This window comes from Limulus polyphemus, unplaced genomic scaffold (genome assembly GCF_000517525.1).
Source record: "Limulus polyphemus unplaced genomic scaffold, Limulus_polyphemus-2.1.2 Scaffold215, whole genome shotgun sequence".
NCBI classification, from domain to species: domain Eukaryota; kingdom Metazoa; phylum Arthropoda; class Merostomata; order Xiphosura; family Limulidae; genus Limulus; species Limulus polyphemus.
In genome coordinates this window covers 625099-642145 of record NW_013665825.1, presented here as the reverse complement: position 1 = coordinate 642145, position 17047 = coordinate 625099, and the positions used below count along the sequence as shown (strand labels likewise).

Here is a 17047-nt window from a genome sequence, read left to right as displayed (position 1 = left end):
CCATTGTAAGGGATTGACACTCACGCTTATATCTCACCTACCGCCAACCATTCCATTGTAAGGGATTGACACTCACACTTATATCTCACCTACAACTTAAAGTACGGAGAATATTTTGTGGCATCGCACATATTCTAGCCTGGTTCTCCAGCTCCAAAGTCTAGACTTCAACTACAGGAACAAACCTGCGCCCTTTTAATAAAGCATCAGGTGAATACATCTTTTGATATATTAACTAAGTTAAAATTACAAAAAAAATCAGGCCTATGGAACATTTTGTTATCTAAATGTAATAGGCCTTTGTTCAATAAATACATCATAAAGACATCAATAAATACATCATAAAGACATCAATAAATACATCATAGAGACACCAATAATTACGTTATAGCGGTGGAAAGTTTTCTAGGTAAAATATCATCATAATTATTACTGGTAGCATTTTTTTTGCACGACAACAGAAAACGTATCTTTTTTGTTAACTTTTAATGTTCTATTCCAGAAAGGTTAAGGATCTTTCAAACTTCCATCAAAGTCTAGATTTTCAATAATGGGAACTTAAAGCGACGTTTTTCTGAATTTTGAGGTCATTATTTTGATCTTGATCGAAAATATTGAACAATACACACATCCATGTTAAAGTTAGAATGAGTGTATAATAAAAACTATGTACTCTTGAAATGACGTGTCTTCGCTCCAAAAAGCGAGACCTCAAATGTCAACCAGATATTCACTGCTAAACTACTACAAAAAAATTCTTATTCGCACTTAAAAGTAACAAATGAGAATGATATTTAACTACGTAGGCTACCAGCACTGTTTCCACTCATGCTATTGGTTTTATAACTTTAAGACAAAAGCCCGGTAGATCTAGAAAAATGACCAAAATAAATTGAGTAATATTTATACATCTCTTAAAGAAGAAACGTTTTACTCTTCAATCAAATATAAATTTGTTCAAAAAAAACTTAGTGTGAATATAAGTGTATTCTGCATAGTACTTTTCAAGTATTAATACTTATAATCCGAGACAAATCCACAAGGACTTAGTCATACATTTACGAACTGAACAGTAGTTCTGGATCATACCTTTTGTTTTCTCTTTGTAACTATCATAATGATCAGTTACTTTTTCGTTCATTGCTAACAGTCCTAGTACACCTATGAGGTGAAGTTCGTCGTCAGTCTGCGGGATCCCGAAACGACCAGCTGGTGTGGGAATCGTGTTCATTTCCATAAGGTTAGTGAAACTCGAAGCTTTCGCTTCTGGCCTATGGAATCAATATTTTCACGTACGAGCCCCAAGCCACGTTGTATGTTTGACACGGTGTATATTTGTCTTTTCTTCTTGTCACAGCCATTTTTTTAACTATTCTACTCGGATATACACATACTGGCGCCATAGCTTCAGAAAATGTTGATAATATATCTCCTTCATATGTTATCACTAAAAACATACTCCAACACTATGGATTCTCCATAAGTACGAATTACTGCTCTAGGCTACAAAAATACTACATAAATTATTCATTGCCAGGTAGGCTATAAGAAATTTAGTCTGTGAAAAATGTTTATATTGATTCTCATACTCTCCAACATAAAATCTAATATAAGTTTTGTTTTTAGCGTAAGATATCAGATTGTATTTCAGACAAGGGTTTTTGAAGCGTAATGTTCCTGAACTATAGAGTAAAATATACTGTAAAACTTTCGGCTCGTGGATTTTATTGTTGTTATTTTTAGTGCAAAGCTACACAACGGGCTATGTTCCTGAACTATAGTATAAAATAAAACATAGCCCGTTGTGTAGCTTTGCACTAAAATAACAGCAATAAAATCCACGAGCTCAAATTTTTACAGTGAGGAATTGAACTCTGAACTGTAGAGTTATAAGTTAGCCCTTAAGTGAGCCACTAGGACTAAATCAACTGGACGTGAAAGAAACAGATAATACATATAACTTCATTCAGTAATTTATCTTAAAAAAATATGTAATACAATTAATAGAAAACAAACAGCATCGATGTGAAAACATTCATATAATAATGTAGAATTGTAATTTGATTCGTAATTTAATTATCCACAAAGCTACACAATGGGCTATCTGTGCTCTGCCCACCACGGGTATCGAAACCCGGTTTCTAGCGTTGTAAGTCCGCAGACATACCGCTGTGCCACTGGGGGGCAATAATGTAGAATCAGCCATAAGCTGTGAAGCATGGTATTAAACAGAAAATAGATTAATGCAAGAGTAATATATCTATAAATTACAAAATCGGGTCATTTGTTTGGTTTCTCATTTAATCAGTTCAAATTCTGTTTCTGTTTTTGTTTTTTTCTCTCTCTAACTCATCCTTGTGTAACTATAGGTTTTCCCAAGCTGTTTATTGATATTACCAGTTATATTATAGCTCCATGAGCTAGTCTATTGGCGAGTCTGCGTTATGCTTACGGATTTACAACGCTAAAATCCAAGGTTCTATTTCTCACAGTAGACAGCGCAGATAGCCCATTGTGTAGCTTTCCACTAAAATAACAACAATAAAATCCACGAGCTGAAATGTTTACAGTATATTTTACACTATAGTTCAGACAATGGACAGTATAGTATGATATAATATAGTATACCATGTGACGTCAGGTGGCGCGTTAGATACTGTTTAATAATATAAAACAAATAGAAAATTAGAATAGCTTTCCTTGTGCAATTTTGCGCTTAAGTATAAAACAGAACAAACAATTAACTTTATAGTCTTTGTTCTATGAATGGCAAGTTAGTTTAAAAAGGTTTATTAGAGTTACTTCTTCTCAGTCTTCATACCTGTCTGTTACTCTGGGACTCTTTGCTTTGTTCACCAAGATCGATTTCATCTACAGAAGAGGTTCCTGTGTCAACTGTTGTCACATAATTATGGACGTCTGTTGAAGAAACTGTTATTGTTACAGGATGCACCTTTGTAGAAGAACAATTGGTGTAGGCTACACATGTCGGACAGGTAGCGCATGCTGAGCATAGGTTACCACCAGATGGCGCTCCGTGAGTTACAATACTACCGTTCGATTTTCCCGTACAGCGGGGTTTTGTTGCTTCCAGTAGAACACGCAAGGAGGCTATGGCGTGCAGCTGAGACGCTTTCTCATCTAATTTTCCTGGTAGAAAATACGTTAAATAAGTGTTCAGACTTTTATTAAGTTTGTGACTTATTACAGTGCTAACCAACGACAATTATTTTAACTAACTATAAATATCTATTTTACTACCGAGTCAAAAAATTATTTTTGGTTTTAGATAAAATTTAATACTTTAAATAAACTCTCAGATACGTAGGAAAGACAAAAATAAAATATATTTAATATATCGAATAAAATATATTTCACGCAATAAAAAAAAAGAATAAAAAACTTAAATATAATTACCCAGTCACGTTCACTGGTATACGAACATCAAAACTCTTTATAGTTCAATTTATATTACCTGAACATATGATCGAAAAATCTTCCACGAAGTAATATACTATAATGTTTATTGTGATGAGAAATCATTGAAAGGGGAGCTTAACCTTGGACTATGTTGCAAGTCCATTATAAAAGACCAATAACAATTTTTATCAAATGTGTAAATAATTATAGGTAATATTGCTAGGATTCAACATGATTTATCGTGAATTAATTGATGAAAAGTATTCCTAAAAAAAAAGCGAATTAAATCGACTCATCACAGTTAATGTATGTTTGGTGCAAAAGTAGAAAAATATAAATCTTACTGTAGGACCGTTTTTAACAGAATATCTCAAAAGTGATTGTAGGAATAGATTTTCTTCTCAAATGTGCGCAGAACAATAATTCTGTTTGTTTGTAGTTAAACGCGAAGCTCTACAATGAGTTATCTGTGCCACGACGGGTATCTAAATCCGATTCTTAGCGTCATAAGCCTCCAGGCTTACCATTGAGCTACTGGGGGCTAGCAGTAATTCTCTGACATTTTTTTTTTCTATGCGTGTGGATCTTTCTTTTCTTTTCTTTTTAACACATGTCAAATACCATGTATAGCTTTCTATGTTACCCACTTACCATCGTGCAGGGGGTCGATAGAATGTATCATCAACTGTAGTAGACCTTGGCGAAATTTGCTGCCGGCATGAAGAATAGGTCGACTCACTCGCCTTCTTCCCAGCTGAAACAAAAAGAAAATATTGAACCCAAATCCATAAATCCCCATCAGAAGTTTGAGATATTGCAGTTAGAAAAAAAAGGGGGTTACTGGTTCTTTGGGTTAATTACATTATTTGGAAGAATCATTCAATTAAAAGAGAGAACCAAAACTACATAAAAATCCACATTCACTAAAATAAATGTAAACCAAACATAGTAAAATTTTCTAAAACTGAATATTTTTTTTTTGAAATTATCAAACTTAAACTTTCTACGTAAGTGGTTCAGCGGTAAGCTATGAATTGGGGTTCGATACCCGAGGGAAGCACAGCGCAAATAGTCCATTGTGTAGCTTTGCGTTTAAAACAGACTTACATTCACATCTTTCTTTGTAGTTCTTTTTTTTAATTAGTTTATTTTCATTAACTTAAGATTTTAAAAATATTCAGAAAACTGTTATTTTATTCTTATAGATGAGCACTAATTTCCGAAACGAAATTAATAATTTATATTAGGCCCATACAAACTTTAAACCGAAGTTAATATTAGATGCAATTTAAGTGATAAAGTTATTCAAACTGAATTAAATGTCAGGTTTTTGCCAATTAATTTTCTAATACGCCGTATTTTCAAACGCTTATATGATTGATAAATCACTCAAAATGGTAATTGCGCATTTACCAACACCACAAGTCTTTGGCAGCTGTTGAAAAAAATACATAAATTAGACTCTTCAACAGTGTCTACTTATCAATACTAGGTATTTGGTATTTTCGAATTAAAGGGTACCTTACGCAACACATGCGCTATCAGCTAGGTAATAGAACCTTAAAGTTTAGGCATAGCCATACCTAATTTACAACTACTGAGCAGAAGGAGAGTAATTAGTGAGAAGTACCTGTCGCCTACTCGGCTAATCTTTACTGAATGTCGGAATTTATTGTCATATTTATAAAGATATCGCAGTTCAAACTACGGAGAGTGTTATATCGCGTCTGGAACCTTGGGCCTTCAGACCCAGAGCCCAGAATTAAGCGCTTACAACGGGCTTACTACGCTAAGCTCGAGCGTTCTATTCCCCTTGGTGGACATAGCAGACAGCCCACTGTGCATTTGCTCTAAAAATACAAACGTTGTGAAAAGTTTAGCTTCTCAAATAATCGTTAATAAGAAAAAACTGAAACTTTTTCTTAAATCAATAACCCCTTTGAAGTAGCTGTATTTTATTCATTAATTATTTGTTAGTAGCAGAAATACTCGCCCTCCGGTCAGGTATAACTGCTAGTTTCTACGGAAGGCTATTGGGCATGCAGCCTTTTCTGGAATTGTCTGACAGTTCTACAACAATGAACTCATATTTGACATTAAATAATGTTCACCATCCATGAGAAAAAGGATTTTATTGAAATTTCAGTTTAAAAATGAGTTATCATCACAGCATTACGTCACAGAGTAGATTTTATTGAAGTCTTATTTTGTAGATGCAGTTATCAATGAAAGCGCCTTGCTTTTCTGTTACAATAATCATGAGATTTTCACTAAAGAAAAACAAATAATTTTTAAATTTGTTTTTTATTGTTTTATAGTTGAAACTTACTCGTTTTGTTTTGTCATTTTTATTGGATAAATCTGAAACTTATAATTTTTGTTGAAAGTTCAATTGTTTTATGTATTGCTCAGCAATAAAAATACTGCCTAGTTTTAAAACTATTACCCAGTAATGATTGGTGATGATCCGAGGTTTGGACGTATATATCGCAAGCTCCATTATCATAAGTTCCGATTGGTGATGATCCGAGGTTTGGACGTATACATCGCAAGCTCCATTATCATAAGTTACGATTGGTGATGATCCGAGGTTTGGACGTATATATCGCAAGCTCCATTATCATAAGTTACGACTGGTGATGATCCGAGGTTTGGGCGTATACATCGCAAGCTCCATTATCATAAGTTACGATTGGTGATGATCCGAGGTTTGGACGTATACATCGCAAGCTCCATTATCATAAGATACATAGCTACCATGACCTATTTAATAATCGCCCAATAGCTGTTTTGGTGTCAATATATGCAGAAGTATATCTAGTGTGAAGTTTATTTTGTTTATTTCTCCTAAAACAAGCGTTTTTCTTGGACTATTATGTTTTGTTGCTTACTGCTGGTAAAATGCCCTAATACTAGTAAAATGCCCTAATACTAGTAAAATGCACTAATACTAGTAAAATGCACTATTACAGTTGTAATATTACAACTCTCCAGTGAGACTTTGTTTACTAAAATAATCTTGTATATGTGAAGCCAGTTAAAATGAAAACAAGAATATTTTGTTGTTGTTGTTGTGTATTTTATTTATAGGGCCATTAATACATTGAACTTAATTGTGAGGGCTCGTTAACCGAATTAAATCGAATACGGTAAGCCTGAGCATGACTGTCATTTTATAGTATTGATACTTTAAAATAAAAATAAAATATTTGAGCCACCAGATTTCATATTAAAGGTGTTTGTCAGCAAAGCAATGCGTCACTGGAAAATTAGGTAATAGTTTCATGTTCATTAGCCAAAATAATTTCGTAATCTTATCATTATTTGTTAATGTATTTTCGAGTTTCGTTGACACAATCCGATACTTTCTGAAAAGTGAAACTGGACATATTAAACAAATATTGCCTAAATCCAAGTTTTCAATTCTATAACAGTTTTTGCTTTTCATGTTTCAACTTTGAATTACCTTGAGATCTAAATGACCCTATCTTTTTGTTTAAAAAAAAACACCTTTCTGGACTAAATATGCACCAAATTGCTTGTAGTTCTATAACACTTTTTCTTTGTTATAGAGCCCCTAGTGACACACGAGTCACACAAAAGTGTAAACAAATATACAATCCAACTTCAAATTATTCCCACTAATAACTGTTGGGGCCTTTTATGTATTTTGCATAGAAAATTGGCGATTTCACCCATTTTTCTTTGGGTCATAACTGAGTGATGTAACATGCAAGAAAAGTCCCTCGGTTAGTCAACGATAATTTAATAGATTTACAACGCTAAAATCCGATTCCCCATAGTAGACAAAGCGCAGATAGCCTATTGTGTAACTTCCCGCTAAAACAAACAAAATGACTCAAACATAATGCAATGTATGGACTCCACTGTAGTGAATGGTATGCAAACATGTCAATAATTTCAAGATTATCTTTTTTTTTTTTGCCTATTATGAAAATGTTTTTTTTTCCTTTTAAAATTTTGGCACAAAGCAGCACAAGGCTATTTGCGCATGGCCGTCCTTAATTTTGAACTGATAAACTGGAAGGAAGCTAAAATACTCAATATGCATTCACCGACAATTTTGTAGGCTACTTTTGTTTGACGAGATACTGGATTTTAAACGACTCCAAATGCAGAATCCTTTATTTGCGGCAACTGGCCACGACCCTTGAAGCATTCCGGTCTAATTACATCGCCAAATACAATCATAAACATTTCCTGACCCTTCCTGTATGTCCATTTTTTTAGTTTGTTTGGAACAAGTAGAATAACGTTAGCGACTAACAATAACTACCCAGTTTAAGGTTTGTTTGTTTGTAATTAAGCCCAAGCTATACAATGAGTTATCTGAGCTCTGCCCATAACGGGTATCGAAACCCGGTTTCTAGCGTTGTAAGTCCGTAGACATTCCGCTGTGTCACTGGGTAGGGGGGGGGGCTGTTTAAGGACCAACACGACTGTAATTGTCCGTAGTGCTTTCTCTGTTGGGGTTTCTACGTGAAACGTAAGCTATTTCACAATTTCTTTGTTTGCTTGTGTGTTATTCCAAGCAAAACCACATTTCTAAGTCCGTAAATTTACCGCTGTCCCATCTATTTTACAACTTGGCTGAATTGTTGGGAGTAATACAGGACATTTGGAACAATATTTTACAATCGATAAGTTGGAGGATGTTTAATTTGAACCGAGTTTAAACAAATGTTTTCAAATACGAGAGCATCTGTACTAAAGTGAATTTAATAAAAAACAAATTACTTATGTCCTAATTCCCAGAACCCCTTTTATCCAACCTGCTGTCATTTCTATTAAACATTGGAGATTCGTCATCTCAATTTTAAACAACATTTTCACTGTTGTCATTGCAATTCTGATAATGTAGCTACTTTTTTTCACGGTTTATTAAAATCCGTTTTCTTAGGATAATTTTAGCGTACGTTCCTTGTTTTAAAAGTCGGTTAAAGAATACTTCAAATTCGATTAATGCTTAGTATTGCCGTACCATTAGAAAACTTAATATCGTCACCGCACTAAACAAATCCAACAGAAAAACATTATGTCACAAGTTTTTAAAAAAAAATAATAATAGGTTCATAATTTTGGAATTATAAATAATGTATATGTTATTTTATTTTCCTTGGTTATTTTCAATATCTTCCTTTGATAATTTAAACTTTCGTTTTCCCAAAGGCGTCATTCAAGGACGCCAACAGAGGCAGACCCATTCTCGGGGAAGGTTCTCAAAAAGCAGTTTCCAGGAGACATTTCTAGTCAGGCCTACACTTTCGTTTTCCAAGAGGCGTCATTCGAGAGGGCCGACACCCCAGTTCGGGGAGGGTTCTCAAAGGGCAGGTTCTGGGAGGCATTTCTAGTCAGATCATAATGTAGGGTCCCCAGGTGAATTGAGAGGGGGGGGGCATGTGAGGTCAGCCTTCTTTGCCCCTTCAAGCCTTTTATGAAATAACAACAAATACTATAATGTACTTGTAGAGAGAGATAGAATTAACCTAGATTTCAGATAACAAAATAAATTACGTAAAATAGAAACTAATATCATGGAACAATAGTATTTACTGTCGTGAGCATATGTTTCTAACACTGCTAATATTACACTGAATTAAACGAAATCAAAAGCTTAGTACTTACAGTGCTAGGCGTTTTTAATGATCATCACTGTTCTGAATCTTTCATAATGATTTGTTTTTATTTTCAACCGTCGAAACGTTTATTAGGAAAAAGAGAAAAAACAGCATGTTTGAAAAATATGGCGACTTTTCAATGGTTTTGGTAAGTGAACTGCACCTTCAAACAGACCTATAGATTGTTACGAGTTTAAACCAAATAATGTAAGATACAGGACTTATACAAACGCACTTTCTAGTATCATGAAAGTACCGGCGTTATTGTTACAGACGTCTAAAATTAACGTTATAACAAATATCACGAATATTACAATGCGCGGCGACATAAAGATGAAACGGGGTTCGAACTGGACAGGTGTGAAAATGATGGTTATACATATAATCTACGAGACCCATAAACTCTGCTCAATTTAACCCTTCACTGGCTACAAATCCCTTGGGTTCGGGTACAGTTCGATCCGAGATGTCGCTTCTTCAGAAAAGTATGCCGCACTTTCAACATTTCTAATTCGTCTAGACACGATATTACTGGATTATCAGCAGGTTAAATGTATAAGGCAGAAAATTTTACTATTGCACCTAACATGTTATAGTGATGTAAGCATAAAGAAAATGATTTTAGAGATAACTATAAAACCTCATGGAAATTTTAAAGTCACGTTTCTATAATGAGTACTTATCACATAAACTTCCCATGCGGAGGTCAAACCCGGGTAGCATTTGTTCTTGTCTTAACCTGACGCGCTGTTAGTTGATTGAGCAAACAAACTCAAAGTTTTTTAGAGTAAGCAACACACATTTATCACTTGTCATACAAGGAAATGTTTGGTTTAGTGCTTCTTGCCTGTTCTGAGTATAACAAACGTAAGAAATGCGAAATAGAATGAAACCATAAGCAATAATCGATTAAAGGGCGTTACCAGAAATTTAGCCTTCTGAGGCCCTCTTCCTATGTATGTAATCTCACCCCAAGCTTTATGTTTTAAAACATCTATTATACCTTCGTGGTGCGTGGACTTCAGTGGTCTATTGAATTCTAAGTACTTTGGCTTTATACGCATCCCATTCAAAATGAGGCTTATGACGTTTCATGTATATTTAATAATAGGAAAAAAGCATGAAAAACTCTGCCAACACCCATTGTTATAAATACATGCAGCTTAACTCAGGAAATATTATTAAATATTGACTGTGTCTGTTTGTAAATTTATGCTTTGTAAGTTAAAAGCGTAAATGGTTGATTCTAGCTTTGAAAGGGCGTCAGAGTAGGTTTACGCTAATATTCTGGAGGTTTAATTTTGCAATGCACTGCTTTCCCGAAGTGAAACTGTATTAGAAAAATTATCAGTTATCACTCGCGATCCACCATATTCTATTAAATATTCATTGCCGTTTTAACGCTTTCGAATATCTTTTTCTGAGGGGGTGGAAACGGGTTCCGAAGTAAATATAAAAAGAGGTTTACTTTCCAAATTTGCATAATAATAAAAACTTTGTACTTTTGGTTTATTTTATAAGTGACTTAACATTTATGTTTTTAGTTTCTTTGCTGACAATTGCTCTAGGTTGCAGCTGGATCAAATTCAATAGGAACATTTGAATAATTATACAAGCTCATCAATTAAATTCATGAAGTAAACTATAAAATAAAAAAGAGTAACTCTGTTTCTTTTCTTTTTTTCCAAAAACCCTTCTCTGGAAAACGTCAACTTTGTAGTCATTCATTTACCCTCCTTCTCCCTCTCTCTATATATACGTATATGTCTGTGATTTCTGAATGCCTGAATGAGTAGTTATCCCGCAATTACGAGTCTGTATTTCAAAGTGATCAGAAAAATGCCTTTTAAAATGTTCACTATAAGGAACATCTAAAATTTCCGACACGAAAAAGGCGTAACTTGGAAGCGTTTCAAGTTAAGAGTATTCCTCACAAACATTTTAAAGTTTCGATTGAAAGAGTTACAGAAACAGATGCGTCACTGATAAGATTGACCAAACTTTTCTATTGAATTTCTCTTCTTATTTCGAAAAGAATTATACAAAAACTTTTTTTTTTCATTTCAGGAAATTAAGAATACACAAAATGAAGGAGTCATCTAAAGTTAACTAACAAATGACGAGGAATGAATTGTTCATCGCATATATCCTGAAAATCCGGGTTTCGATACCCGTGGTGGGCAGAGCCCAGATAGCCCATTGTGTAGCTTACAGCAATTTACTGATGAAAAATCTATAACTTTATTATTGTTTTAAAAGTTTGTTCAAACAAATCTATTTCAAGCATAAAAATACGTTTTATTCAAAGCCCTTGTTTTTAACTTATTAATTTTGTTTACAGCATGCTTAAGGATTACGAGATATTCCTTTAAACAATGACATTCGTACAAGCACAGGAGAAAATGATCCGAATGTATTTACTTGTCTGTTTCAAGGTATCTTTCTCTACATGGACTGGTGAAGAACAGCTGCTATACAATACCTGGTTAAGAACGACAATCGTAACAATGACGATGGGAAATGGAGCATCCGTAATAAAGAGTTCTACAAGAGTGTGGAGTATACGTATATCTAGTTAGTGCTGCCAATCTCGCTTGTATCTCAGGCACGTGCTTTTATGGTTCTCGGTTAAGTGCTCTCCAAACAGGCTACTTTTGACGACAATCGAACTCAACTTGTTTGAGCAAGTAGAGAACTGAAATGGTGATAGCTGCCAAATAGTGCAAGTCTCACGTTTATACCAGCATAATGTTTTTCATTTTCCAAATAACAAAGTGTAAACTGAAATATTTTAACCGGGGGTATAAAAAAACGTTATAATGATTTGTATTAAAAAATAACAACAAATAATTTTCTTTAATATCTTTATTTTCCATTAATAATATCCGTAAAGCAAAGCGATTTTAATTCACTTAAACGAGATATTTAAAAATGTATTAAATGATTTTAATTATAATATTTTAATATGTATTATAAGTATGCCCAAAATATTATGCATACAATCAGGTTTTAAACAAAGGTCATAATTTTCTGGAAGACGAGTAATATTAGAACATGTTATTAGTTTGTTAACGCCGAAACGATGACATGTTATTAGATTGTTAACGTCGAAACGATGTAAATAATTTCAATAGTACTTAAACTTCATTACTCTAGATATTCCTTCTTGTGTATTTTTAAAATGTTTGTTTGTTGAATTTCGCGCAACATCACTCCAGAGCGCCCCCCAGTGGCACAGCGGTATGTCTGCGGACTTACAACGCTAGAAACCGGGTTTCGATACCCGTGGTGGCCAGAGCACAGATAGCCCATTGTGTAGCTTTGTGCTTAACTTCAAACAAACAGGGCTATCTGTGCTAGCCGTCCCTAATTTTGAAGTGATAGATTAGGCGGAAAACTAGAATTTTGTTCGATGTACCAACTTATAACTGAAACTTATTCTTAACGAAGTTCGTTTAAGTGTTGCATTATTTACAATGCCATTAAAGAACTAGTTTTCTATGGTTTAGACATGTTTCATTGGAAAACACACATACATGTAAGAACAGGTTTAGTAATTATAAAGTTATTATTATTATTATAACATTACGACCGATACCGAACTCAGGCTGTCTTTGAGTCATTTGCATTATAAATTCTATCATGGTCAAAATTTAAATCATACTGGTAAATGTCTTTTTTAAGCAGATTACATTCTTTATTAAGTGTTACATATATAATATTTTAATAAATTACCCGTGATTCCGTAGTTACTACATCTGCGTGTAATATGAGCAAGTACTTCTTTGTCATGAAAAGTTCATTGATTAGGCCAAAGAATTTGACTCAATAAAAACTATAGTTTTAACAACGAAATTTTACTCTGGGCCGCACAAATAATCTTCCTATAGAAAACTCTATGAGAACTTATAAATGATGCTATACGTTAATAATCCATAAATGTGCTTTCTATACAAACTGCTAAGGTGGTTGATTTTTTTTATCGACTTACGACTGACAACACGCGCCTACGGTTGTTTGCTAAATGTCAGAGTAACAGATTCGTTATCGTGTTGATAGACGCCATTTTCTTTTGTGATTGTATTACTACTCCCACGTGCAGTTTGGAGACAATGAAGAAGCCTATTCTTTAGCACACATCTATAAATATCAGTTTGTAAATGACTGGTACTTCGAAACGTGTTTTATATGTGAAGATAAAGAAGTTAACAGAGAATGAAACCAAAGAATTCAATATTATCATATGATTATATTTTGCACTGGCTCTCAAAATGTATTAAAGTTTATTATGAATACAATTAATTGTATGAACACTACGCAAACATTTTAGTTACAAACAGCAAAAAGAAAAAACTTTAGGATTTCGTTAGTTCTGTTTCACGTCTAAAACACTAAAAGAGATTTATTTTACAATCGTATATGCAATACTTCATTAAAAAACAAACATAATTAACTTGAAAACTGGGGGCTAAATCTGTTTATATACCAAACATAGTTCTCACTAGCTAGTAACGTTTCAAAAAGTACGCTCCAAATTTAAATCACTAGGAGGGTTTCGTCTGTGTTTCACTTGCTGTTTCTGTTGCATTCTTTTAGTCAGAGGTTTAAGATCCCATCCTACCTCCAACGTTTCAACTTGTTTTTATCCAAAAAACAATTTCGTTCGAAGCTAGCCAAATCCTATGCATATCTGTTAATCCACTAAATCCTCAATAATTGTTGATGCTGTTTTCACTAAATACACTCAAAACTAAGGTTTTTGCATGCTGTGCCTTGATTTTCCACGTTTAATCTTTTAATCTGTTAACATTCTGAGTTAAACTAAGCATCTACTTTAAGATTATTATGAAAGATGTAAAACTAAATATATATTGAAGTTAATATTTATTGAAAACGAATATTGAGTGTCGTTTTCACTTAAAACTTCACAGTATTTCCTGTATAGTGTACTTACTCCACACAGTATGGAAGGATGAAGTGAAACAGATGTGAAAATAATGTGATAGTTGGAGATTAGTTACAGATTTACAAAGAACGTGTTATTATATGTTTATATATATATTTATTGCCTATCTTTTTCAAAATCAACAGATAACGTATATAGTGTTCAAACGTTTTGGTTACACCATTGACTGATTCAAACGTTTTTGGTAACATCATTGGCTGATTCAAACGTTTTGGTAATATCATAGGCTGATTCAAACGTTTTGGTAACACCATTGGCTAATTCAAACGTTTTGGTAATATGATTGGCTGATTTAAGCGTTTTGGTAACATCAGCGGCTGAAATATTATCAAGTAACTACAGACAAAATGTGATTCACAGTTCTCTGTAACTGGTCACGTACACGTATTTCACGTTTTGTGGTGCTGATGTTTCAAATACCAACAACTACAGATTTGGCAGAGAAGGTATAACAAACATATTTTTAGATTTACGACACAAAAACTATAAAACCTTAAGAGTAACGTATTAAAACTTATCAAGGTTAGTTGTCAAAAACAAACTTAAAAAGATTAGATTCAAACTACATGTGAAATTATGCTGCTAGCTTAACTCATAATACCCCGAGCCTAATCTTCAGCATAAGTTATAGCAATAAAAACACGTTATTTTATAAGGACTTTTCTGCCGTACATGCGATGATTGATGACGGACACTTTGAGGATTTATAACGTTAGACTGATACATTACTCGTACAAATGCTGATCACGAAGAAAAGTTATTTCCAAAGCTTAATGAAATAATAAAATTCCAAAATTTCGAAACGTTTTGTTAATTATTTAAAAGTACTTAGTTCTGTGACGCGTTTGTAAAACAAGACACGTGAAAATATCCCATTCTCTACTTACAATAACAAGTCAACAAAAAGCTGCAATCATGACTTCTAATATAATTTCCCTTATAATTAAACTAACGTGTCACTGTATGTATGTTTTGTTAAGACACGTGAAAATATCCCATTCTCTACTTACAATAACAAGTCCACAAAAAGCTGCAATCATGACTTCTAATATAATTTCCCTTATAATTAAGCTAACGTGTCACTGTATGTGTGTTTTGTTATAGCAAAGCCACATTGGTCTATCTGCTGTGTCCACCAAGGGGAATCGAACCCCTGATTTTAGCGTTGTAAGTCCGAAGACTTATCGTTGTTCCATAGGGGGACAACGTGTCACTGACTAGTCACAGCTAGTACAAAATAATATGCCATTTTTAGAATCGTAAAATTCCTGAACAATGAGATTTTAATAATAAATTTTTCCTTTTATTAGTGAAAAATCTAAAAAAAATTCTAAACACAAGAAAGATTCTATACATTGTTTTTCAACTAGTTTCCAAAATACATCGTAAACAGAAAAATTAAATATCAACTAGCATTTGCTATTATTTAACCATTTTGCCTTTGTCATAATATATATATCTGTGGATCATGGGTTCGTATCCCCGTCGCCGAACATGCTCGCCTTTTCAGTCGTGGGGTCGTTATAATGTAACGGTCAATCCCCCTATTCATTAATAAAAGAATACCTCAAGAGTTGGCAATGGGTTGGTGTTTACTAGCTGCCTTCCCCCTAGTATGTCACTGATAAATTAGGGACGGCTAGCGTAGATAACCTTCGTGTAGCTTTGCGCGAAATTCAATCAATATTACATTAATTTAATTGTTTTTTAACCATTTTATATCTGATATAGGGGTCTGTATGTGTGTATTTATCGTTTATTCTGCCGTTATAAATTGAAAGTGACCATTGCGGTGACAGCTAACATCAAACTTGCTTACTTTTATCCAATGTAAATCTAATTTTGTATTAGCTGGAGCTACGAAACTCGTTAATTATTCCTATCTGTATAGAAGAATTTGAAGAAGTACAAAACGAAAACAGTGTCCCACGTTCGCATAAGTTTTATACCAATCATGTCGTTAGAAACTTCAATACAAGAAACGAGAAAACATTGGATCTATCACCAATCTGTGACTTGACTTTTCATTTAAACAAAACAGCTTTATTTACAGTCAACTGCAACGAATTTCCAGTCGATCCGATAGAGTGAAAAAAACAACAGAAAATAAATGTCCCTTAACTATTGTGTATAGTTTAATTAAACTAACACGATGAAACAGATAGCTTGTCTTTGACTGTTCGTTCAGACATTTATTATTGAATTTTATCGTTTGTTTTTAAACTTTGATCGTAATCATTTTATCAATACAAAATTAATAACAACAAGAGATTGCTTCAATTGAATTAAGCCTTTGTACAACGTAACACCAACCAAGAAAGATGTAACCGACTGTTAACAACAGGGCCGCTTGTCGTCTCATTATATCAGGAAGTTAGGTCGGGCGTGGGGTAATGGTTAGCGTGCTCAGTCTGTGAATCTGATGATTCATGAAACGCGTCCCGCGGAAATTTGGGGGCGTGAGTGTCTTATAAAAAATACGGTCGAATCCCATTATTCGATCAGATGAAACTAACCTAAAAGTTAGTGTTAGTTGCTTTGACTAGCTACATTCCCTCTGTTCTTCCATTTTAAAATGAAAGAGTTCCTTACGTAGTTAGCCTTTGTGTATTGTGGCGTGAAATTTTCAAACAAACGAACTGCTGGATGAAAATAGATGCCACGTCTGTAAATCTAATACCATGCAGTCTTTCGTACTTACTTATTCGAATCAAAATTCGTTTTAAACAGCACTTCAGTTAACAATATCAGCAGAAGTTTGTATAATGAGTAGTCTTGCATTGATCAAATTAGTACTTGTTAAACATTTACTTAAAACGTTATATATATATAGTATATACGAATACAAGAAATGACGTAACCTGATAACTTAACATTTGCTGTGAGTAATTTTCTCTGTTCTTATATACACCTGGAAAAAGTTAGGCACCCCCAAATATTTTTCAAGATCGCTTATTGAAAATAAGGTTTAATTTTCATGATGTTGAGCAATGTTCATAATTTCAAACATAATTAAAAGGAT

General features: G+C 33.7%; 1 protein-coding gene across 3 annotated transcripts in view; it reads right to left on the bottom strand.

The window, feature by feature from the left end:
• The window catches only part of LOC106478481 (sodium/potassium/calcium exchanger Nckx30C-like), a 103152-nt gene that overhangs the window by 27922 nt on the left and 58183 nt on the right, over positions 1-17047 (bottom strand). For all 3 annotated transcript variants that reach the window (XM_013939026.2, XM_022382085.1, XM_022382084.1), the window contains exons 3-4: positions 4072-4174; positions 2822-3150 (exon numbers count right to left, since the gene is read on the bottom strand). In XM_013939026.2, the coding sequence (XP_013794480.1) occupies positions 2822-3150; positions 4072-4174 (432 nt within the window). The remainder of the gene's footprint in view (positions 1-2821; positions 3151-4071; positions 4175-17047) is intronic.